General features: G+C 41.0%; 1 protein-coding gene across 2 annotated transcripts; it reads right to left on the bottom strand.

Annotated features, from left to right (window-relative positions):
- Positions 1-66: 66 nt before the first annotated feature.
- Positions 67-19533, bottom strand: GPR68 (G protein-coupled receptor 68). Of its 2 annotated transcripts, XR_011151455.1 has the most exons (3): positions 19467-19533; positions 3234-5189; positions 67-782 (listed from the first exon to the last, which is right to left on the bottom strand). XR_011151455.1 is itself a non-coding variant. In XM_069018088.1 (2 exons), the coding sequence occupies exon 2, from the start codon at positions 5052-5054 to the stop codon at positions 3978-3980; it is 1077 nt and encodes a 358-aa protein (XP_068874189.1). In that variant the 5' UTR covers positions 5055-5189; positions 19467-19533; the 3' UTR covers positions 2439-3977. The 2 variants fall into 2 exon arrangements, 1 of the variants encoding a protein (XP_068874189.1); XM_069018088.1 differs by lacking the exon at positions 67-782 and having other exon boundaries at positions 2439-5189.
- Between the last annotated feature and the right edge of the window lie 6049 nt (positions 19534-25582).

Genomic DNA, 25582 nt, shown 5'->3' on the forward strand with positions numbered 1-25582 from the left:
TTACAATGAGATATTATTGCACTGCTGTTCTTGTTTCACTGACCTCATAACTGTAACAGGAAGTAACTCTCGTAACAACTTGGGTTTAAAAATACTTGTGGTGAGGAAAACAGCTACAGTAGAGAGGGGAGATTCAAAACAAAATTGCAGTTTTACAGTAGTGAAAGCTCCACTTTCTGTAGCCCCTCTGTCTTCTTATGGTGGGGGATAGTTTGGGGAAATGTGAGGAGATAAGGAGAAAATTTCAACTGAGCTAATGAAAATAAGGGCAGCATTGCAGACCTTCCATGTAAAGGGTAGCCTGTGCCATTGACCTCCACTGTATCAGTAGTTTGTCACTTATGTATTTTGCCCCTTTCTGGGTAATAGAGAAAAATTGTAGACATTTCAGAGTATCCTGTCGTTAAAAAGAATATAAATATATAAATAATGATTAAAATTAATTATTAGAAATAAAAGTATGATTAGAAATGAATAAACATTTGCATTCAGTATGAAATAACATTATGTAAATAAATATTGACATGAATTCCTGTTATAGAAATTCAGCTCCTGACAAGACCACGTGAAGTAACATTAAATTCTATCCCATAGAATTTCTAACACTGAAGCAGTACACAACAAATGGTTGTGAATTGTGCCCAACTTTTGTCATTTAAAGCTGTGATTTTTACCTTAACTCCAGATGAGTGTCAGCACTGAAGTTCTGCTGGCTGTCAGCCCTCACAGCAGAGAGGGGAGGGTAGCTTTGACACTGCACCTCTAGAGCACTGGTGCTTTACCTGTCATAAAATGGAAGTTGCCTTTAGTTGGAGTTCCAGCAGCCAGCAACACTTTGTATCTCTTTTCCTTCCTGGCAGGTGAGTTTTATTTTCCTTCTTCGATGCAAGACAAACAACTTTTTCAGAATGAGAAAAATAATTTCATACCACAAACACCAGCATATTTTGAATATTAGTCTCCTGAAGTCCCTGAGCACATAAAGCCTTTAAAGACATAAAATAGTTGAACACATGACAGAAAGAAATCTTAAAGCCAGCTAGACATTCAGGTTCACCGAAGATTCCAATGTTTATTTTACAAATCGATCATTTTTTTAGATTTATCTCAAACCTTCTGAAAAGATGTTCTAGAAAAGTATCTTTGAAGTTTCACAATTAGAAAACATCTCCTTTAGAAGTCTCCAAACTCTCCAAACTATAAGTATTAAGTAAAATATTTCATATGAATGCTTGAACTTTTTGCCAAAGCCAGTAACCCTGTAGGATGGCGTATGTTCACTGCTGCACAGAACTCACAGAATGAAATTGGCATCGTTTTAAAAGAAGCAGCTGATTTTATTCTCTGTGTGCTACTGACATACTACGCTAACAGGTGCAATGTATATTATTCTTTCCAAGCACTAACTTTTGTCAAAAAAAGGTTTTGCTCTTGGTTCCCCCAAAATACAAGTCTTAACAGTCAGATTTCATTGAGAAATACAAAATTTAATAATTTATTTCTCTTTTCCTCTAGTGCATGCTTTTAAAATCCCTTCTCGTGTGCAGTCCCAAGCACTGTTTTACTGCAATAGCAGGTCTAGCATGTCTCTAGCAACCTTAGCAGGACTCTTGAGTGAGTTTTGACTGAGATGGAAGGAAAACTCTGAGTGGGAGTTACCTTCCTGCTGTATTGGTTACAGCTCTGCAGCCTGAGGTGAACAGTTACAGAAAGAATTGATAAAATGTAAGCTTCGAGAAAAAAAAGAGGAAAAAGAAGAAGAAATCCCTCCCTTCTGTTGAGGGTTAGCAGGTTAAGTGCTGAGAACTGTAGCAGAATGCTGGGATGTGTTACACAAGTTTCCATCTGATTTTCAACTGCAGCAGCTGACCAAAGCTGACCACATCAAAGCACCAATTCAAATAAGCCTTAATCCCTCAGATGACAATTCCATATAGTACAGCATGCTCTGCATTCCAATTGTCTAATTTAAACAACATGGGTAACTGTGAAGAAGCAACGCATAAACATGACAACAAATATTTAATCCTAGAACAAACCATGTGTGTGTCTTGCAGTCTGACAGGTTGTGGGGGTCCAAGGAGTTGGTGCTTAACCATGTACAGGCTCAGCACTCCAGCAGTCCCTGCCTTATGACCCCCTTGGAACACACAGCAAATGAGATGAAAGATTAGGAGAAAATAAAGCTAAACAGTGCTAATAGTCAGGAGAAAAAAATGCAGTTGTAATTAATCCAGCTGAGTGGTCAAAGTATAAAGAAATGTAAAATAATTAAACAAATCAAATGTTAACCTAAGCAAACCTAATCCCCTCTTGGGATTGGGGACAGGAATCTTTTCTGCTGCTAGAGGAGGGAGGAGATGATCTGTAGTCTCACAAATAGAAACTGTGGGCCAAAATTATTTCAAACATAGAGAGAAAAAAATATAAAAAGAAAATTATAAAAACATTCTTTATTAAACATATCCACTAATTATATCCAATATTGCACTCTCAAGGTGGTTTCCAGAAAACTGTTAGTATATATTCCTTTTGGAATCTGATGACAAGCAAGGCTGTGTTACAATGACATACTTCAGATAGCACGAGTAGACATCTGTCTAGACAATCTTTTGACTTAAAAGCAAACCAAAGAAACAAAACTGATTATACTGCTGGAAGTTATCAGCTCCAGGGTGCAGAGAGGTGTTTCAAAGAAGATCTGAAGCCAGAGAATTGAAAGGACAAGGCAATATTCATGGTGTAACAGCTACAGATACAAGAAGGTGTGATGAGCAGATCACTAAGAAGAATCATGCAGGATTCATTACTGTAATAAAAAAACCCTAGAAAACCTAGAGAGGAGGTGGTGGTAGAAACAATACTATAGAGTACAACTCCCACATCTTTAAAAGCCACTATTCTCCACTTACTCCTGTATTTTGTTGCTGTCTAAACCAGGATACTGATCATTCATATGTCATATTTCTGATACTGTATTTACTGAACCATGAATGAACCCTAAACTATATTATCTGTGGGCAAGAAGAGAGTTTAAACGGAATTCATTCAACAGTTTCCCTGACAAATGAATTGTTATATAATTGCCTGCATGGTCTGTGCTGCACAAAATACACAAATTGCAAAGGACACAATCAAAACTGTAGCAAGGTGTAGTAGAATTTAGATGTAAATAAATGAATACAGTGACTCAGAGAAGCACATGGGATCAAAGTGCCTCACATACTACCAACCTTCTGTTCTCTTCCAAGTCAACACACCAAGTTACTGACACTTGACACACCACTGGAGCCCAGAGTCTCATAGTTCTGGAAGTCTCTAGGAGCCTTATGATGAGGTTTAACAGTCTGAGATTCACCAGTCAAATAACAGCCTGAAGGTCTCAGCAGGTGCTGAGTTCCCTGTGCATGTTCTCCTATAACGTCTCGCACTATTGGAATCACTGTTTCAGGAGTCTGGTTCTGGCATGGTCTCTACAGGCTTTGAAACTGGCAGAAGGAAAAGTTATTTCAGAGAGTTACAGAGATGTTGCAGAAGTGTTTTGTTGGTTCTTTTTCTTTCTAAAAGTACATATGGGGACATTTATTTTTTTCTGTCTCTGACCTTTTCAATAGATGATGTCAGCTTGTAGAGAATTATTTTCTCAAGATGCAACAGGGGAAAACAGAAAGCAGTTAAAGATGAGTTCACTAGAACTACACACCATGAGTACTGGCTTATTCCAGTCAATGCAGTCATCAAGACAAACGGGTTTTAAGTGGTAGCATGACAACAACAGATATATGATTATAACTGAACTGACTTGGCATATGCTTTCCTCCCTATTGCCAGGGTCCAAGCACCTCCAGAAACAGCTTCATTGTACAGCATTGCTCATAAGCCTTTGCAAGGTCACACTGCTGTAATACGTGAATAATTCAGATACACAACACGGCCGTAGCTGCAGATTTAGGATCAAGGTCCTTTTTTGATTAATGCTATAGGCTGTCTATATCAGCTGTGAAGCAGTCCTTCATTCCAGCACCAGCAAGTGGTATTTGTAGTAACTCTGGTTGTTGCTCATGCTGTGTTCTGTTGGGAGTTTTAGTAGTGTTCAGTGGATAGGACTCCTTTGTCTCGGTACTCAGACGGCCTAAACATGTTAGACAAGAGTCTCTCATCTTGACAAAGTTCTGGTAAGTGCTTTCACTGGAAAAACAGTATAATACTGGGTCAGCAACACAGTTAAAAGTAGTTAACAAGAGAGAAATATGGTAAACATTAAATACTTTCTCAGCAAATGAGCAGCTGTTCTCCAACAAGCTACGAACTACAAGTAGGATGTGGTATGGCCCAAAGCAGACTAAAAATATGAAAACAGTGCTTGAAACCAGTCTTTTAATTTGGATTTTCTTCTTCTTTTGGGTGCCGGGACTCTTGTGGACAACTCGTAAAATCCCACAGTAGGAGAAGGCCAGCAGAAAGAAAGGGAAAAGGAAGCCAGCAGAGAAGCGGTAGTAATTGACATTGTGCTCCCATTTCTTGATGGGGTAATGCTCAAAGCACACCAAGTGGCTCTCAGCATCCATACTGATCTCCCCGTGCGTGAACACAAAGCAGCATGTCATTATTTCTTTGGCCCAGATGATGATGCTCACAATGGCAGCAGCCTTCATGGTCCGAAAGCGCTGAAACCGGAAGGGGTGCACTACGGCCAGGTAGCGGTCGATGGAGATGCAGCACAGGAAGCCCACGCTGATGTAGATATTCTCATATAGGATGATGCCACAAATTTTGCACAGCAGCTCATTGTAAGTCCAGTTGTCATGCTGTAAAGCATACTGAAGCCAAAAAGGCAAAGAAAATATGTACAGCAGGTCTGCTACAGTCAAATTGCAAAGGTAGATACCTAATTCATTTTTAGCTTTGATCTGTAAATACCCATAGTACAGTGACAGACAGTTAGCTGGCAAGCCTAATATAAACACAAATATGTACACCACAGGGGATAATGTCTCATGGATATCATGATTAATATTGCACTTCTCAGTTGCATTCTCTGTGAAATTCACCATCTTCTACTTTTCTCTTTGTATCACTCATCAGGGTCCTGAATGTAAGACTTAATTACATTCGGTTTTCATGTAGAGTTTATTTCTTCCACAAACGTTTAGGCTGAAGTGATGCCTTTGCTGCAGGATGTTAATAACCTGAAGATAAAGCACAAGGAAATCTTTAGAAGAGATACAATTGTTAAATATATAGTACACTATTCAGAAAGCTGCTCTTTCCTAGCTGTAGATATTTTACAGTCTTTGATAAAGATAAAGCCTGTCTAGGAAATCATGAATCACATAAGTCCTAGCATGCAACAGAAAAGTGCCAGAAAATTATGTGATCCAGAATCACAAAGCCAATTACTAGTATTTGTTGTTTTAGCTTTGGAGGCATCTAAAATGTGAAGAAATATCATCTCTGTTGTACAGATGAGGCAGAAAAGCAGTAATCAGATTTCTCTACAATGGAAAAGGTGTCTCTGGTAAACCAGCAGTCCACTCAGACTTCCTTAGAGGATCTAGGGTGCAAAAAACTGTTGATTTTTAATTTCCATTTCTTAAATTTTCCTTTATATACAAGATACCATGTAATATGCAGTTCAATTCATCAGGATAAAAAAAAACCAAAAAACCTGAATTCTTAGCACTCTCTCTTACAGCTACTTGTAAACACAATCCTGAAAGCAAGCTGTCTTCCTCTGTTGGAAGGGCATGGTAACACTCTGGTACAGTGCATCCCCATGGTCTCAGTTCTACAAGATTTGATACTACATATTCCTTATTTGCCATCAACTCCCACACCCACTCATTTACTACTTACACATTTATATCTTTCCTTTTCACTTTCATCAAATATGAATGTAATTGTTTTCACCTGAGGAGTCTGGTATAATCCAAACACATCCCCATAGAAACCATTGCTATGCTATGCTATGCTATGCTATGCTATGCTATGCTATGCTATGCTATGCTATGCTATGCTATGCTATGCCATGCTATGCCATGCTAAACTAGTTAAAACACAAGAACCACTGCTGACAATGGGTTAGCACTCAGTTCTACTAGGTCAACCCTGGACCCAGCTCACAGTGATGAAACCTTTGACTAAACAATGTAATACCCCATGCAGGATTTTATCACCTCGTGATATATTCACATGGGCACAAATGGAGCACTGGAGAACAGCAGGGCAAACTGTGCCTAGTCTGAAGGGGATGCCTGTTTAACCTGATGGTGCAGAACAGCAAGACTGTGTTTCTTTCAATCTGTCCTCAGAAAATTCAGGGTTGTTGGCTATACTTTTGTAAGGTTAACAATTTGTGTACTCTTTTTACAGCTTCAGACACTATGAATTCAAAAGCAGCACTATCCAAATACAAAGATAAGACCTTGCTTCTTTTTTCTGTTTGCTATGCTAATGTGCATTTTTGTAGTCATATTCTGTGCCATCTAGGAACATAAAATTTCTTCCAAGGCAACCCTTACAGAAACATGACCACACTACAGTAAAATCAGTGTCAGCTTTAGCATTTGAGGATGTTACTGTCAAATAATCTTTTTTGCTACATGATTTTTTTTTTAATAGTCATAGGCTTTACTCCTGTAGAAACTGAAAAGAAAATCACTTGCCTTAGGCCAGAAAATAATTGCCTGGCTGAAATAAATAATCAAACCTGCAAAGAACTTCATTTTTTATCTGCAACCAGCATAGTTCCACAGAATTCACAGCAAACACCTACAAGTAAAAATTGGGATGTGTTTTTCATCCCTTTACTTCTACTGTTTCTTGCCAACAGAGAGAACATCAGCCCTTGTTTTGGTGGGAATGTCCTTGGGAGCTCAGAAACTCTCAGTCGTGAAACAACAGGCCAAGGTAAGATCACCTCCCTCAAAACTTCTACCTTCACTGTCCCATGCAACTTGTGTGAAAGACTGCTCAAGTCTAGCACTCTGCTCCCCTTCTCCTTTCAGCCTCAAGCAGCTCCTTTGGGGTTTACGAGACTCACCCTTTCCAGTGCAGGTGTCACAATAGTTACAACTCATGTGTCAAACTCAGCAGAAGAAATGCTGCTAAAGGGACTCAGTCACAGATATCTATGGTTCAGTTTGAAGTTTGCTCAAGGAGATTGACATAACCTTCCCCTGGAATAAATATGACAATGTTAGCAGAGCTGACATGTACAGCACAAATCAGTCACAAAAGTTATGTACAAATTTCCCCAAACACTGATACTTATTGGCCATTAGTTCTCCTGTAACACTATCCAGTTTCTCAAAGGCTTGATAACCATCACACATCTCTTCCACATGCAGACAAGGGCAGTGCACAGAATCTTTGCTGAGGCAGGTTTGATAACCTTCTTACCCCACCCCGCCTTTTTAATCCAGAGCTCCAGGGCTGTGTTTGTATTTCATAGCATTTCTGTATTATTTGGTGACTTTTACATGTAAGGGTTTGCCTGCGCAGGATGATTGGCACACCTTAGTTATTCTCTAAAATGCCTAAAATCTGAGGCCTATCATCATATCTACCAGTGTCCAGCCAGTGTCCAGCTCCTGTCAATAAGTAATAGTAATAGCAATTCAAAAGCTGTTGACAGTTTTGAAAATTCAGAGCTGTCTTTATATGTCTAGCACTGAGTTTCATTCAGTGTTACCCAGTGAGTCATTATGGACCACAGTATGAGGAAAAGCAGTTGTACTCTACAGTTGCAGTGTTTTTTGAAAATGTTTCTTTTCCTCTAAGAACTCAAAATGTTTTTATCAAATTATGTTTATGTACAGAGAATATGATTGTAAAAATAATTTCTGCCTAGTTTAAAAGTCTCGCCAGAATGCAGGATGTGAAGGAGGCAGAAAAATTCTTATTGATACAATATTATGCTAATATAATATACACTTACGATTACAGCAACATTTCCTGCTCCTGGAGGAAATTCTGGAGTGGGCTGTTTGAAGGGGCAGGAAAAGAAGGCTGGCTGTAACAAATCTCATTGCCTTGTGCTAACAAACCCTCCTCGGTTTCAAAGATGGCGATGAAAAACAAAGGTCCAGATTCTTGTGCAATAGCTGTCTTACACTGCTGTTCTGGTCGGTGGCAACAGTGAGCCAGGAAATTCTTCCCTTGTTTCAGCCTCCTCAGTGTGTGGGCTCTGGGCCACCTTTGTACTCTTTGACCATTCATGCCTGGCTAAGGACAGACTCAGTAGCCAAATGGAAATACAGAGGCAGTTCACCTTTTCCCCAGCACCAGGTACACTAAATATAGCTCTGCACCAGACAGGGACTGAAACTGCAGGATTTTTTCAACAAACATGATATCAAAGGACTGCACTGGCAGGTTTACATAAATGGGTGTGGAAGAGCCCACTCTGTTATTAAAAACATATGACACAATACTTTACAAGCTGTCTGAAAAAGGGGAAAATGAAGGAAAGGTGATGCATGGTATAGAAGAGAAAAGACAAATAATTCCCCCATTATTTACTGGCAACGTCTGGATAGACGAAGGAGAAAAATTTAAGAAGTTGCTCTATGAAAAACATCTAGGGTGCAGACAATCATGAAGCTGAAAGCAGTTATGAACGGGAACACAAAGGCATTTCTTTTAGACAGCTTTAATATGGACATAGTGCAGCTGTGTGACTTTTTTTTTTTTGAGCGTAGTTTATGTAACACATTCAGTATCACGAATCTGCAGTCATTTCCAGGCAATATTTCTCTCTCCTATATGCCCACATCTTTTAGATAATACCCATCTAAGCCTAAGTCTTGGCAATAAATTGGAAGACTCTCTCCATCTACATGAGCTCCAAACAATTCTCTTGTTCCTGGATTTAAAATAAAGCCAAGGATCCCTGAGCTTCAGAAAGCCTCACTTTTTCATGGTTTAAACAAGCCAACTTTATTACTCACTGGTGACTTCAATGACAGTTCTTTTCTTTCCCAACTCCTTTGTGCCTTAGCTGTTGACAAACGCATGATTTGCCCCTGCATGATGAACCATGGGGCAGCTCATGGGTTAAGCACTGCCTGCTGGCAATGGCACAGGAAGCAGCCAGAGCCACTGACAACAGCAGCCTCTTCACCTTGGACCAAGGAGTACCATGGAGCCCAGGTGGGTCTTTTCAGTTTCAGTGAATATTGCTACAATTTTTGTTGAAAGAGATCTGTCTGCAACTAGGCCTACAAATTTTTTAAGCAGAGACAAATAGGACTGCAGCAAAGGACTTCCTTGCTAGAATTTGCAACAGTTGTGCACCCAGCTTGTCTCATTCACAAAGCACCCACTTCCATTAACAGGGAGTATAACATAGTTGTGTGCCTACATGGTCTCTTGCTATTTAATCTGTCCCTGCACCTGTCATACAGTGCAGACAGGCCTGAGTCACTTGGCTGTCATTGCAGGACTTAAACTGTCCTGCATACCTTGGAATCAGAAACCTAGAGTGGTTGCAGTTTAGGATTTGGTTCAGGCCATTATCTACACAAACACCAGCCCTTAAATTCACACGATAAACTTCCTTCAACACTTGCGGGTTTGTCAGATTGTTTGACCCTGTTTCACAAAACCTGGAAGAATAAGGTCAGATAAGAAGGCAGGGAAGCAATGACCAGCAGAAGAGACTAGGGACTGGTCAAACAACATAAAACGGGCAGGAAAGGGACAATATCCCTAGAGCAAGTTTGAAGAAAAAAAAAGTAGAAGAAAGTAGAAATTTGGGTGCACCACTGAGTATGAAGAAATGGCACAATGATGTTTGGGTTCAATTGGAAGAATGGTGATGTAAAAAATGGACCTGTTGGAGCAGGTCCAGAAGAAGGTCACAGAAATGACAAGAGGGGTGAAGCACCTCTCCTATGTGGAAAGGATGAGAAAGTTGGAGTTGTTCAGCCTGGAGAAGAAGGCTCTGGGAAGACCTTGTTGCAGCCTTCCAGTATCTAAAGGGGACTTAAAAGAAACATGGGGACGGACTTTTTAATAGGACTCATTGCAACAGGACAAGGGGTAATGGTTTTAAACTAAAAGAGGGTAGAGTCAGACCCTCTTTTAATAATAATAATTAATAATAATAATTAATAATAAAAATTAATTAATAATAATAAAGATCAATTTTTTTGTGATGAGGGTGACAAACACTAGCCCAGGTTGCCCAGAGAGGTGATGGATGCCCCATCCCTGGGAACATTCAGGGTCAGGTTTCATGGGGCTCTGAGTAACCTGGTCTAGTTGAAGATGCCCCTGCTTATTGCAGGAGAGTTGGACTAGATGGCCTTTAAAGGTCCCTTCCAAACCAGACCATTCTGATTCTAGAAGGGTACCAAGCAGAAGGAGCCATTAAAGTCAATGAAAGATGTTTCTATTAACACAAGATAAGTAAAGGAAAAGATGAGTACATATGAGGGACAAACACAAATATGTATGTATTTTTATAATATATATGTTTATATAACATATGTTTATATGGTATATAAGTATTTTTATATTTCTATAAAGATAACTGAAATATTTCCTGCTGTTTTTTATTCCAGTCTTTAGAACCAGAATTGTTAACCAGCAACTAACAAAACTGTTTTTAACAATAGGATGGGGGCATAGAGGAAAATAGATCAGCAAAGGCTACAGATATTTTAAAAAACTACATGTACTCCAGCGGATTTAGTTACAGCAATTTGTGAATTATTGCTGCTAATGTTTCAGGAATTATAATGAATTGGGGTAAAACAGACATAACATTTTGTTTTGTGAAAAAGAGGAGTCAAATTGAATTTCTAAACTAAAGTAATTTACATCTATGCACAATCTATTCAGTGTTTGAAACTTGCAAGTGGATTTTTCTAACGTGAACTTCTGAGTACAATAATTATTACTCTGTATATCTGTTTCAGTCGAAGGAAACCATGAAAGTGACCTGTAAATTACAAGTAACTTTACTTTTGTCATTATCAGATGACTCCTCTTATAAATGTATTGTCAAAGAAGGAAGTCAGCAACATTTTTTTTCAGAATCCACATAAACAAAAGACTAATTAGTCATCAATGACCAATTTTTCCTAACATGGATATGCAACTATTTGCAGTCTTGGTAAATCATTCCATTTGCTCCAACTTTTGATATTCTGGGAAATCCATGTTCTTTCCAACCTTTTCATTTCAGGTTTTTATTACTTTGGAATTCTTAGTTGTTGCCTGCACATATGAAGGACAACTTGAGATTAGGGCAAGGGAGGCAGGTAGGATAATAGGTGCAGTTTGTCCAATATCATAGAATGATGGAATGGTTTGGATGGAAGGGACCTTAAAGACCATCTGGTTCCAATCCGTGGGCAGGAACACTTTCCACTGTCCCAGGTTGCTCAGAGCCCCATCCAGCCTGGCCTTGAACACTTTTAGGGATGGGGCATCCACAGCTTCTCTTGGCAACCTGTGCCAGTACCTCACCACCCTCACAGTAAAGAATTTCCTTCTAACATCTAGTCTAAATTTTTCAGTTTGGGGCCATTCCCCCTTGTTTTATCACATGTCCTACATGCCCTTGTAAAAAGTTTTAGGCTCTCTCCAGGTACTGGAAGGCAGCAATTAGGTCACCCTGGAGCCCCCTCTTCTCCAGGCTGGAAAAAACCCAATTCTCTCAGCTTTCCTCACAGGAGAGGTGCTCCATCCCTCTAATCATCTTGGAAACCTTCCTCTGGACTCACTCCAAAGGTCCACGTCCTTCGTGTGCTGAGGACCCCATATCTGGATGCAGCACTGGAGGTGGGATCTCAACAGAGGGAAGTAAAGGGGTAGGATCCCCTCTCTCACCCTGCTGGCCATGCTGCTTTGGGTGCAGACCAGGACATGTTTGGCTCTCTGGGCTCCAAATGTTCCTGTCCAGCCTCTCATCCACCAGCACCCCCAGGTACTTCTCAGCAGGGCTGCTCTGATCTGTTCATCCCCACCCTCTGTTGCTACCAGAGGCTGCCCTGGCCCAGGTGCAGCACCTTGCACTTGGTCTTGCTAAACCTCATGACATTCCCATGCACTCACTTCTTGGGCTTGTCCAGGTCCCTTTGGGTGGCATCCCATCCTTCAGGTGTGTCCCTCCTCTCTTTGGTGTCATCTACAAATCTGCTGAGGCTGCACTCAATTCCTTCGTCTATGTCATTAATGAAAATACTAAATAAAACTGGTCCCAGTACAGACACCTGAGGGACACCACTTGTCACTGAGGTCCATTAGGACTCTGAGCCATTGACTATGACACTCTGGATGCAACTGTTCCACCATTTTCTTACACACATAAGAGTCCACCCACCAAATCCATCTCTTTCCAGTTTAGAGAGAAGGCTGCTGTGGGGGACCCTGTCAAAGTCTCTACAGAAGTCCAGATAAATGACATCTGTAACCCTTCCCTTGTCCACTGATACAGCCACTCCACCATAGAAGGCCATAGGCTGATCAGGCAGGACTTGCCCTTGGTAAAGCTCTGCTGGCTGTCCCAAATCACATCACTTCCTTGATGCGCCTTAGCAGAGCTTCTAGGAGGATCTGTTCCATGATCTTGCCCAGGCACAGAGGTGATGCTAACAGGTCGGTAGTACCCAGGGTCCACCTTTCTACCCTTTTTAAAGATGAATTCAATGTTTCCCTTTTTCCAGTCACCTGGGACTTCTTCTGACTGCCATGACTTCTCAAATATCATGGACAGTAGCTCGGCAACTACATCTGCCTGTTCCCTCAGACTACTCATTCTATCTCACACTACTACTTATTCTTTATCTAGGATTAGGGCCTTTTTACCTAATGTGAGGTCTGAACAACTGGTTGAGCGCAACAAAGTGCTGAAAAAAGAAAAAACTTTGGAAAATCCTTATTTATGAAGTTCATGCAATGTGTAATTTCAGTCAAGCAGTCCAAGTAGTATCAGAGAGGTGAATCACAGCAGAAATTAGTCATGCTATAGCTGCCTCAAAGCTTAAAAAAAATGACCCTAATTTGCCCCCCACTTCCTGCTGTTAAAGATCAACCAAGTGGACAACATGACCCTCCAAGTATTGCACTGCTGAGTTACTGTGACTAGTTCCTACCCACAGGGCACATCTCCTTGAAGCTCTGTGTATGACTTGCTTGAGTACAGAACAGTGGGTGGAGGAAAACACATCACACTACTTCCTGCAGACATCTTAAATCACTCTATTACTCAGAGAAAAAAGTCCAAATCTTCCTTTTCCCTGAACTAAAACCTCAACGAAGTCAATGTCCCTCTCCCCCACAATCCTCCTTGACACAAAGGCAAAAAACCCATCCTGTGTCTATTGAAGAAGCAGCACGTCATAATCAGTCATAGACAACAGAACTACTTATAATCCCAAACTCGTACACTGATCCTCATTGAACAGGACAATGCAAAAAAACCCAAGATTACAGAGGTCTTGCTTATTAGAAGCCACATAAGCCATGATCAACATGCAATATTAATAAGAAACAGTGACTGGAACAACTGTGTTGTAACCTGGGATTGAGAAATAGGAACTTCATCCTTCTGAGTTCAGTGAGTTCTGATTCATTTTACCATCCACAGCTTTGGGGAAAATCATCCTTCTGATTCATTTTCCTAAACTGTATTACTGCCTCTTTTGATGCTGCAGCCTGCTCTGACACCAGCACAGTGCTAGATCAGGCAATGCCAGATATCTTGTGTTGAGGTCAGTGAGTTAACGTTTAATTCATATCTGTGTTGAATTTCAATGATTTTTGCCTTTCTCAGATTGCCAGTGTGTCCCTGCAGCCCCAGCACTACCACACAGCTCCTGCTTCACAGAGTGGCTGCTCAAATGGAGCCATGGGAGTCACCCACAGATTTCTCTGCTGCCTGAGCATGAGCCACTCATTTACATACCATGGGCCGTAGCACACTGCCAGCACCCTGTCCCGGTCAGCTCACCCTGTCCCAGCCAGCACACCCCATCCCAGCCAGCGCACACCAAGGCTGAGCAGAGCTCTGGCTGTCAGCCTCTGCCTTTGGCCAGATGCTCACGGCCCTGGAGCTGATGTGTGTATTGAGAGCAGCTTGCTCTCTGTACCCACATGCTCACTCAGAAAGGGGACAGAATGCCAGCAACACACAAGGCAGTCCCTTCTGTCAAGCTTCCCCAGCATCACTCAAGGGAAAACTTGCTCAAAATCTGAGAAGTTAGAGAACAAAGCAGGGACCAAGTTATCTTTCTGCTTGCATCTTTTGTAATGCCACAAGGATCATACCCTCCAAACAGAACAATATCATTAACTAAAAGTCATTTGGAAAGCAACCAAACACCCATCTATAGAATTTTTTCTCTTCATTCACTGATAATTCAGTGGACGGGACTTATTGTGCAATGCTGCTGACAAGCTTGGGATATCCATAATCAAAGCCTGACTAATAACACTTGACAAACAGCAAAGGTTGTCTGATGGAAAAATATTGCTAGCTAGGTCTAACTGGTTGAAACTCTGGCATGTCTAAAGAGATAGAGCAGATCTCCTGTTCAAGGAGAATGTTAGTATTTTCATTATTCCATGCATCAGCAAATAATGATACATTCAATAAAGTCATCTCTTTTTGAAATGTCATTTTCTGCATATATGATTCAGTATATGATTCATTTGGTACTGCAAAAGTTTTAAGACATGGTAAAGTGAAAAGCTGCTTACAATATTTGAAGATTTTCCCCTTCAACTCATTTTTCTTTGACTTAATTATTTTTCTTCTGTTTGGATTTATCCAAAGAGAACAAATTCATCATGGGATAGGAGCCTGCTCAACTGAAGCACCTAACACTGTGTGCACTGTTGCCATCTAAAAAACAAAAATAATTCCTTTTTGCCTCTGTACTGTGGTTGGGTTTCCGGCTTACACTGATCACCATTGTGCACTTCAGACATGTTTCTGTTCTAGATCCAATTCTTTCTAGTCTAGCACATCATCCACCCTTCCACACACTTCTGTTTAGCTACGCTTATTTCCTTTGAGGCTCAATTGAGCCTTTTTTGGCTCTTGTTCTGTATTTCTGTATTTCTTCCTTGGATACAGCATTGAGGGGGGGTGGTATGTGAGGTGCATTATGCATATGTATTTGTGCATGTCTCCAAATAGTCCCCATCTAGTTGGTAGAAACCTAATTCTACTAAACTATCCCTTATTGCTATCTTTAATTAAATTTCTTCCCTTTTTTTCAGTTTCCCTTCTGGAGATTAACCAAGCTTCCTGTAGAACTGAGTCAATATTCACATGTAAGACATGTTCTTCCATTGTTATTTCTCAGTCTTCTCACGAGAAGTAGTGTGCCTTGCAAAAGGTTTTCCTCTGTGCTCTTTCCCTTGTTGCTGTTCTTGCTCCCTAGATGACTATTGAAAACGTCAGTCCTTTTTTTTTTCACTTCAGGGTACAGGACTCCTAGTTCCCAGTGGATTAATCACTTTAAAGAAAGTGCTGGCATCTGTATCTGCAGGTTTGCTTACATTTTCATTTCCTGAATTTCCATTTCTGGATAAAAGACATTCAACACGAAAACTGAGAAAAATAGTTGAAAGAGGCATGACCTCACAGAAATGCAAAACCTCCCTTCTTTAATAGTATCAAAGAAGCAATTCACAGCAAAAGCAGCAACCTTGCTGTAAACCATTCACACTTCCAAAATGCTTCTGACTAGAGAAAAGGGAGAGAATCAAATGCTTGTTCAGGGCAGTTCTGATGAGCTCTTGAGGAGACAGAAAAGCTGGCACAGGAGATGTGAGATTCCAAATTGAGAGCTCTTCAGAAATCCAGGTCCTGCTTTGGGGTGGAGGTGTAAAAGCAACTCTGAAATTTGGACATAAGTTCAAATTTGAAATAATAGTGTTCTGACATGATAGATTCAGGTATTTTAGTTTAAGACTCTTGTAAGTTTAAAAGACAATCGCTATTTTAAAAGCTATGTCTGAACAGTTCTTAAACATGGACTATAAACCAGATATATCCTCTAATTAGGTATGTGAGTAGACACTAAGTCATTATCTGTCACAGAGTAAAAACTCTCCTTCCTTGGCAGAAGGAAGACAAAATGTTTCCAGATATAAAATGACAAAATTCTAATGGTTACTAAAATATTGAGTTAAAAGAAAGCAAAGCCAAGAGATCTCTGAAACATTTCCATTCTTTCCTGCTGATATTGACCATTTTAGCATTTTATTCAGGTGTCGTTAAAGGGATTGAAATTTGATAGTTCAATTACATTTGCTCTTGTAATTAATTTGTTGTTTATCTCCCCTTCCTCTGCTGGCTGCTCAACCTCCCTTCCAAGCTTTGTGTCTTTACTGCTGGCCCACAGGACACAATGTAAGAGAAAGGAATCTTGAAACCTTGCTGAAGAACGCAACGATGTTCAGAAAGGAAAGTCTAAGCTCATCTAGTAGCAATAGCTGTCCATAGCAATTTCTGAGTGGAGAATGTCAGGAGGACATCTCCTGTGGAGCAACAGTAACAGCAGCAGAGTGCCCTCTCTGTTACCTGAAGGTCAGATCAGTTTTGCATTTCTATTTGATTCTGGTATGGTGACAGATCTGAGCCTAACCAAATCCAGATCAAACTCCAAGACAACCCTGCTGGAAAGAAGTTTGTTGCCACAGAAACAATTTCTGGAAAGAGGGCTCCATGGAGAGGAACAGAAAATATACTTTCAGGGGAGCCTGTTTCTTACTCTCCCTCTAGCAGGGTTTTAAACCTATTATCTAGTCTTTTTCTCTTTTTCAGACAAATTAGTTACAGTTTCCAGATGAAGTGCCTGAAAAGCTCTTGTTTTGCTACCCTGTAGATTAACAGAGTTTAGAACAGTGTTTCTAGTGGAAAAAAAGGGTTACAGTGGATGTATCCCTTAGAGAATAAACTGCAATGGTTTTTTAAGCTGCTGTTGCTTACTAATACTTTTAGTTAAAATTATTGGTCAGTTTCTTCTAAACAGTAAAGCTGCTCTGTGTCTTTTCAAAAACAATTGCCACCAGCTGTCAGGATCAGCAGCTCTGCAAATGCTTCAGCTGGCAGAATAATTCATAACAAGCAATAAAAGCCACTCAGAATAAGCTTTATAGGAAAAACAAACATATTAGAGGAGACAATCAGCTAATTATAAGGTAATGAGCCTCACAAGGCCGCCATGTCTGGAGTTCTCTTTCCACAGTTCTTCCCTTAAAAATAATTACCAAGTTGTGTAAATGTCCTCATGAGTGGACCTGACTTTCTTTAGTTATCACCACACTGACACAATACAGCCATCAGAAGTGAAGCCCCAGGGCACCATGAATGCACCCTCAGGTCAGGACCAGAAAAACTGGAAGGCAAGAAATTTTCTTCTCCATGCACTGGAGAAGCCAGTGCATGCCAACCATGCCAAGAAAACACACATTTAGAGCATCAGCTGCTCTAAATGCTGAGTAACACCATCCACAAGGCTGGTTTAGGTGAGGAAAATTTAAGTTAATGCCCCCTTTGAACACCTGGCCCTGTGCAACTGTGCGTAGCCACAGTTAAGAAGCTTCCTGTCTGTCTGACCTCACAAGCAGCATCAGGCTCCCCCTAACTGATGACATCTAGTATGATGACACCTGTGTACACCTAGTTCTGCAGAGATTCACTTTCATCCCTTCTCTTCCCTTTCCCCATATCCCACTTCTCTCTTTTCCCACTACTGTAAGATTGCTTGTAGTCCTCAGATCCAGAACAAAGGCAGTCAATTTTTGTCCACCAACCACAAAGTGAAATAAATACCTCTCAACGAAGATGTCAAGTGACACAAGGCTTTTTAATGAGATGTTGGAACCACCAAATCTTTCTTCATTTAAAACTGTGATACTCAAATCACAATGCTATGATGTAGACATTTTCACCTCTGCTATCACAGAACAACATACTAGTCTGATCCTATAAACCCAAAACTTTCTTACAGTATACTTCCTAGACCCTGTAAAGTCCTTTAAAACTTTGGGGATGTACTTTCCATGCTATCTACATCTACTTTTCATCTTACCTACAGCTGTATAGCACCGAGTGTAAATAAGCTGGAAACTGCGCTCTTCTGCCTCTTCCCTCATACAACAGAAAGACTTTACAAGTGCCTGCCCAGGAGCAGCCTGATATGGGGGAATAACAACACAGCAGCAGTAAGACAGGGAGGCAGGAAGGATAGGGCTGAGGACAATAGAAAATTTTGTTTCCTCAAAGAAGAAATGGAAGAGTGGGTGTTAAATACACAGGATTAGCTATCTTTTACTGGCTTCTTGGTTAAAGAAAACTTGAAAGAAGAAGTGGTTAGACATTCTGCTCTTCTGGAGCCAGTGTGAATACAGAGGGCTAATGTGGAAAAAGTCACAGTGGGTACTGACTAACAGACTGCTCAGAAAGTCCCATAATGCTCACAGTGACGCTGTCATGTCTTATGAGCCTACATGTAGCCATTTTTACTTACTTTACTAAGTTTCCTTACATTTTTATTAATAAATATCTGCATGTGTTCTGAACAGAAAAGGACAGGACAAGCTGTTACATTCTTCTAAATTCTCCATTTTTCAGCTCCTCTCCCCATGCAACACACAAAAGAAGAAAGCATCACTCAGTGAATTGCTTTTCTTGTTCCTTTACAAAGACTGACAAGAACCAGAAAAACGTTCTCATAACAAGGACAAGCCACAATAATGAACAAAAATTTTTGATCCTATTGAAAAAAAAAAATTAATTCCTCACCTGATGGATTTCACTTCACTAAACAAACCCTCACATTTCAAGTTTCCCAAGTCAGATTCTGAACAGCAGCAAGAAAAGTAGCTTAGTGTTTGGAAAATATATTAATGACATACATTTGAGATACAAAGACAAAACTACATGGGTGTACATGGAGCACCCACACATCAAGGTATGTGGTTTAGCAATTTCATGCCAGGTGTAACTTTTGGCTTGTGTTCTCAGCGGAAATTAGGTATTTAAGTCACTTACTAGTCCTTCCAAATATCTTGTATCTAGTCAACTTATACAGTACTACTAAGTTCTCTGAAAATGACTCCAGGAACTTATCTTCAGGCTACTGCTCTGATTCCTTGCTGCAAACAACAGTTTCTCAGTTTATGTTAACAATTTCCTCTCATCAATACAATTTGAACAGTCGAGCTCTCCTTGTGCCTAATTGGAACTCAAGAAAGTGGTTCTGGGAAAATCTTTATTCTGAGTTCCTGCTAGTAGGAACTTTGCCAAGGAAATTAATCTTGAAGTTGTGAATTTTTTTTTGGACACGTTGCTTCGCTTGAGTCCTTGGAGCACCTCGTTGTTCTGCTTTAACATCTCAGATAGAAAGCTGTCTTACCACCTCTCCAGGGGTGAGACCTGGCTCAATGATGGAAAATTAACTTGCTTTCAAGAATGAACAGATAAAAATGAAACTCACCTTTTAGCAGTTTATGCAAAGACGTTTCGCCTGCAGTGTGAAGAGCACAAAACTTCCCTTCTCCTCGCTCCTGCTCAGGCTGCTGGTGAGGCTGTCCTCCTCCCAGCTGTGAGCAAGGCTGTGCGTGAAACAGCGCAGGAAAGGAGGAGGAGATTGTGTTTCAGCTCCTTTAGCTCCTTCAGCTCTTTATGTTTCATCTGTGAAGGAGTCAGCCCAGCCCAGCCCTCTCCTCCCTCACCCACCTATTCATAAATGAGAGAGATGAGAGTGCCAATAGCAGGCACTAAATACAGAGATTGCAACGTACACGGAGTGGTGTTCCCAGCCATACCCACCGGCACGCGCCCTGACCAGCAGAGAACTGCACTGCAATCACAGCAGCTGGTGCAGAGGCCAAATACAGCTGCTTCCAGCTTATCTAAACACACACAGATGTTGCCTCATGCAGGCTATTGAAAAGTATACAGTGTTAGTGTTGTTATTAGTATCATTTACAGTAAGTTGTTTCTAGAGCTTGCAGACATTAGACCATTACATCCAAACACAGCAGAAGGTGATCTCTGCACGAGGAAGCATCTTATCTCGCTGTGAAAGAGTAAGGGCTGTGAGGGGGGGCAGTTCCTTCCTCTCTTGTCTAAACAGCCAGACAAACTGAGGGCCAGACAGACAGATAAACAGATCGTAGGGCTTGTCCAAGGTCACTCAGGAAGAGTGGAGCAGATGAAAAAGCTGACCTCCTGCTAACTCACAGCACTACCCCTATTCCCACAGGAGTGAAGGCTGCACTGTGGGATATGTATTAAATTGTCCGTCACTCAAACTGAAACACACTGCTTTTAAAAACACAGATAACCACAAATTACACCATTGAAGCTGGACACAAAAGCTGTTACCAGCTCAGGCTCTAAACTGGTGTGTAACTCACCTGATGCAGTGCTCTGCCATGCTGCTGTAGGGACACCAGTGGCCCTGGTGTCAGAACAGCCCCATGGTCAGAACAGCACCCAACCAGGGCTCCCTTCTTCTCACTGCAACAGGCAAGAGTGCTCCAAGGACAGCCAGACACAGTGAGACTGGAAACAGGAATCTTGTGCAGGGAACTCCAAGACATGTTCTCCATTTCCAGCCTGGTGGAAAGGAGAGTGACATAAGCACAGAAACAAAATAGAAAAAATAAAACAAACCAAAATAGAGAGATGACACAAGAACATTTATTTAGAAAACTTGGAAATACTCCAGGAGTACCCATGGCTAACATCAGAAACAGCATCAAAAATAACTCCTCATTCTAAACACAGTCAAAGGGCTCTTCAGGTACAACAGGCTACCCAATGGCAGAGCCCTTCCTCTGCCAAGGCCTCTGGCAGATCAGAGATCTAAAGTTATCTACAGGGTTAAGAAACCTCTCTAAGTTTCTGAGGAGGGATGGAGCAGAAAAAATAGGAAATTCTTGGATGTGGTCATAAAAGGCTGCAACAAGCAGAGAACAGTCCTTTGCAGGCTCACTGTGCTGCTCAGAGGATGTCAGAGGTCAGGCAGCATACCTGGCTGAACAGGCAAGGCACAGGCTCCTGGGAGCACAGCCAGAGGCTGAACACCCTCTGCACTGTTAAGAAATATGAATGGTTGTTGTCACATTTATTAGGACTACTTGGAATACTCCCTCCTCTGATTAAATTTTTCTGTTGTTGTTGTTTTTTTGTTTGTGGTTAAATTGTTTTCTTTTATTTTGTACTCATTTAGTCTTTATTATTTATTTTTATATACATATATAAGAATACATATATTAAGAAAATCACGCAGACTGGGGCCTTTCAGGAAGTGAAATAAAACATTTGCTTCAATACCTCTTAATCCAAAATTTTATACCCTTGGATACTGCAACACTTTTATTAAAGACTTTCTAAAATATGGTATTAAGAAAATGAAGTGCAGTAACTTCCTTGGTAGTACGTGCATTTTCTTCAGTAAAAAGCAACAGGGCATTATACTGACTACTTGCCTTCCCTGAGAGCACGTCAGGGCAGAGATCATGTGGTATCCAGTTCTCACTGGTGGCTGCAGGGAAAGCATTCCACCTTCTGCAGGGTCCAGGCTGCAGATAGGGAACAAGCCCTGAGAAGATCCACAGAGAGTGATTACCCTTTGGGTACCAGGGAAAGCAGAGATACTGGCAAAGATAACATCGTGGGCAGTATTTCTTTCCTAGTTCCCACCTTGGCTGCAGTTGTCTTGTCATGCTGACGTGTACATGCTCAAAGATGTGTTACTCAGATGTTGGATACAGGTGGACAGAATATCCAGAAAGCACAGCCTGAACCTTGGTCATCAGACACAATACAGGTCTATCAGAGTGGGCTAAAAAGGCAGCACTTGACCCATGCAGCTGGTAAATTATGCCTTGCAAGTGGAGCAGAAACAATGACTTCCATAAACACCCCTCTCAGAAAATGACAGAGCAAAATAAACTCCGGAAAAATCCTATGTTTGTTTCTTTTTCATCCAGACATTCTATTTTGCTTGCCTCAGCATGCAGATGCTGTAAAGCAGGGAACTAAAATAATGGGATTTAGGGGCTTGGGCCAACTGCCCTCATCACTTCCAAGGGGGCAGAGCCATGTGTTGTCACCTCCATCACACACACTCAGCCACTGCATATTATGTTGTACCATATTTAAGGCTCTCAAAATGAAAAGAAATAACATTTTTGTAGTCTTTTATCTCCATGAATTATACAGTAGTTATTAAAGCTGACAAATAGCTATTACTCGCTCCAAGTAGAAATTCTAGCTTTTTGCTCACTTTGGTCAAATCATTTTAATGTGTGTGATGATTAAGTAACACTATTGAATTGAATTGCTCCTGGCTTGCATATGTCAAAACTAGAAGCAGCAAGATTCAAAAAAAATGGAGCTAAGCTGGCATTATAAATGACACAGATGCCATGGAAATGCAGCAGGAAGGAGGTCATTTAGACCATCTCCTTACCCATTGAGAAAAGCTAGACTAGCTCCTCTAGAGCTTCAGCTTCTCTTAAATTGCCATTAAGGAAGATTCTGCCTCACCCTTTGCAATGTCTCTATTCCCTGGATAGGACTGTTCTTAAGAAGCTTAATTTCCAATTAATTTATCTTTTTATTGTCCTTCTGTGAATGTACATGAAAAACAGTCTATTGCTACCTTTCTCAATATCAATCATTTAAATGTCTGAGGATTAAACATGCTGTCCCTCTTTAGATTTTAGAGAGTAAGCAGCCCCACTTTTCCAGTGTTTTTTGTAGATCATGTTTTCTAGGCCTCTACTCACCCACACTGATCTCATTTCCAGTCATAAGCATTCCTCCTTAAGCATATTCCAGCAGAGACCCTTTCTGGCAGTGTTGGCATTGATTCCCAGTACCTGGTGTACGCTTTGCCTATGAGGGTCAACTTTCCTATGAAATTTGATCTAAATCCTTTCAAGCACCCATTTTGGTGTGGAAAAGAGGAAAATAAGTTCTCTCTTTTACAGTGACACAGAGGTATTCCCATATTCTATAGCTGAATAACAAGGACTTCCTAATGTTCTTCCTGGTACCACCCTAGAGTCACTGCTGGGCCAGCTCTTAAACTTCCTGGAGGGGTGGCTGTGCAACACAATGCTTCACTTGTTTCAGAGGTTTCACTGCAGCCAGGCATCTTGCTTTATCTAGATGTTCTCCTCCTATTTTCCCTTGCTTCTGCTCTTGTCCCCATCTGCACTGCACCATGTGTTATTTTTAAACTTTCCCACAGGTTGGAAGGGCAACAGGTTGTTCACAGGAACATATGACCAGCAGGAAATTCTCTCTGTTCTCACTATGCTGGTGTTTTCCAAGCTCCTTCGAAATTTAAATTCAAAAGCACTCAAAATGTCCTACTTTTGCCCACCGCAGCAGAGACAGGAACCTGGAAGGGCAGCAAGGACTCAGTAAGCTGGATAGGGACAGCAAGCCATCCCCACAGGGCTGGGGTTTTTGCCAGGTAACATACACCTCTCTAGTTCCTTCCTGAGGCAGGGAACAATATTCATTTACACTGAAAATGCAATTTAACAATCTTTTGCACCTAGACTGCAAATATCCAACACAGAGACTTCATTTTGGATGCTAGAAATGGGCTTCATGGAGGTGAACTTGGCAACCAAGTAATACCGTATGGTGGCTACCATGTGGATTACTGGTCATCATCTGCAGAGGATTAAGGACCTGTAGAGGATCAGCTGGCTTGCCCTAGAGTGCCCTGTGGTACAGCTTCAAGCACCCAGTTCTTCCCTCTGCCTACAAAGGCAGAAAGGCCTCACTCGTACAGAAAGAGTGAAGAGTGAGGTGATATGAGCATTACACAGCCATCCAGGAGCTCTGCCTGTTTCTGTTCACAATACTGAACAGCGCAGACACAGACACAAAGGAAGCGGAGAATGTAGAAATTTCTATGCCAAGACTACCAGAATTAACAAAAATTTTTTTCAAAATCTCGGCATCAAGGGCAGTGAAGTTATTGGTAGTCATTACAGCTAGTCCAGAATCCAGGCTAAAATATCTCTGCTCTTGCTATCTACAGAACAGACTTAATAAAGTCTTTCCCCAGTTATGGTGCCCCTAGAGACACAGGCTTTGATGTGTGGCTGGTTGTGTGAAGGACCTGTGGATGATCGTGGGTGGGTTGGTACACTATAAATGTGTGCATGAACTTCCATTCAGCTATGGGAAAGAAGGCTGGTCACAGATAAGTGGAGTTCATCAAGAGGGACAGCCATGTGGACTTAATCTCCTGTGCTGCTCCTCTTCCCCCTACTAGCATGGATTTGGGAATTTTAGTTTGAGAAGAACTGTAGTCATAAGGTAGTCCATACACCAGTGCCCCAATGCAGTGAGGAAGATGGGGCCTAAATGCCCTTGAACCAATACTTCAAGGACAATATAGTCCCCAGTCTTCTATCAAAGCATGAATGTTCATAGTTCCTCAGATAATGGTGCTTTCCAATAAAACATTGCTACTGACATCGTGCTAAAAACAATAGACAGGGGTCACTGAGTTCACTTTTTGCTTTCCTTCCCATGTTCAGTTTCAGATTCCCTTCTAAGCATACTCTCCTTTTCCAGGTAAATCCTGTTAAGCAGATATGACCTGAGAGTTTAACACGTGAAGGGAACATTTCTTCTGATTTTAGTTACAAAAATTCATCTGGATGAAATTTGATACAATAAAGTCTTGTTGGTATCTGTTTTCATTCATTTGGCTGATTGCATAAGAAGAGAACAAGCATGTGTTCACGTAGGGCAGGGTGGGAATTCAGGATCTGCCAAATGGGACCTGTTACCATTGATATGGCTGGTTAAATAAACAAGGAAAAGGATCTGTGTTCATGGGAGCTGAATGTGGGTAATAGAACTGGGCTTCAGGAATTCCAAGTTTTTTTTCAATTAAAGAAGCCAAAACAAGCAAGGAAGGAAATTCTAAAACAATTAAAATGATGTGGAAACTTGTACTGTTAAAAATACTGAAGACTAAATAGGAACAATTTTGCCTCAATATGCAAAAAGTGATAATGGATCTTCTTAAATGCATCTATCATCCTACTAATATTTTTAAGTGCTAGCTAATTCCCACAGAGAATAAAGATAATACTCTGCGCTGAAGAACAGAAAGATGTCTAGCGCTGGCAAGGAGAAGTCACAATGGAAGGAAAATTGCTGGAGGTGAAATGGGCTTGATCAGACTGTGGTAGCTGATTGCACTATCTGAGCTGTTGGACAGGATCTAGCAAGAAAGCTCCTTTTCATCTAAAGAACTTTCTACCAACACACCATGTGGTTGGTTGTTGTTGGAAGAAGTAGTTTTAAGAGCATACCAAAATGTTAAAAATATACTATTACCCATCAAACATATATAACCCACCTCCTTTAAGCCTCAGCTATCCAGGAGCAAGATGCTACTGTGTGGAAACACAAGAAAAAATAGCAATAGCAGAGAGATCCTCTTGCCAGTGAAGGTACCAAAGCTGCATTCTGGAGTGTACACAACGGTTCCCCCACTGGATGCTGCTTTAAACCTTTTGTGCTCTAACTGATCTAAAACTACCCCACATTGAGAAA

Source organism: Aphelocoma coerulescens, chromosome 5, assembly GCF_041296385.1.
Source record: "Aphelocoma coerulescens isolate FSJ_1873_10779 chromosome 5, UR_Acoe_1.0, whole genome shotgun sequence".
NCBI classification, from domain to species: Eukaryota; Metazoa; Chordata; class Aves; order Passeriformes; family Corvidae; genus Aphelocoma; species Aphelocoma coerulescens.

What these genes read in the sequence shown, in the direction of transcription:
- GPR68 (XM_069018088.1), bottom strand. Translation starts at nt 5,054, where the DNA reads ATGGTGAATTTCACAGAGAATGCAACTGAGAAGTGCAATATTAATCAT.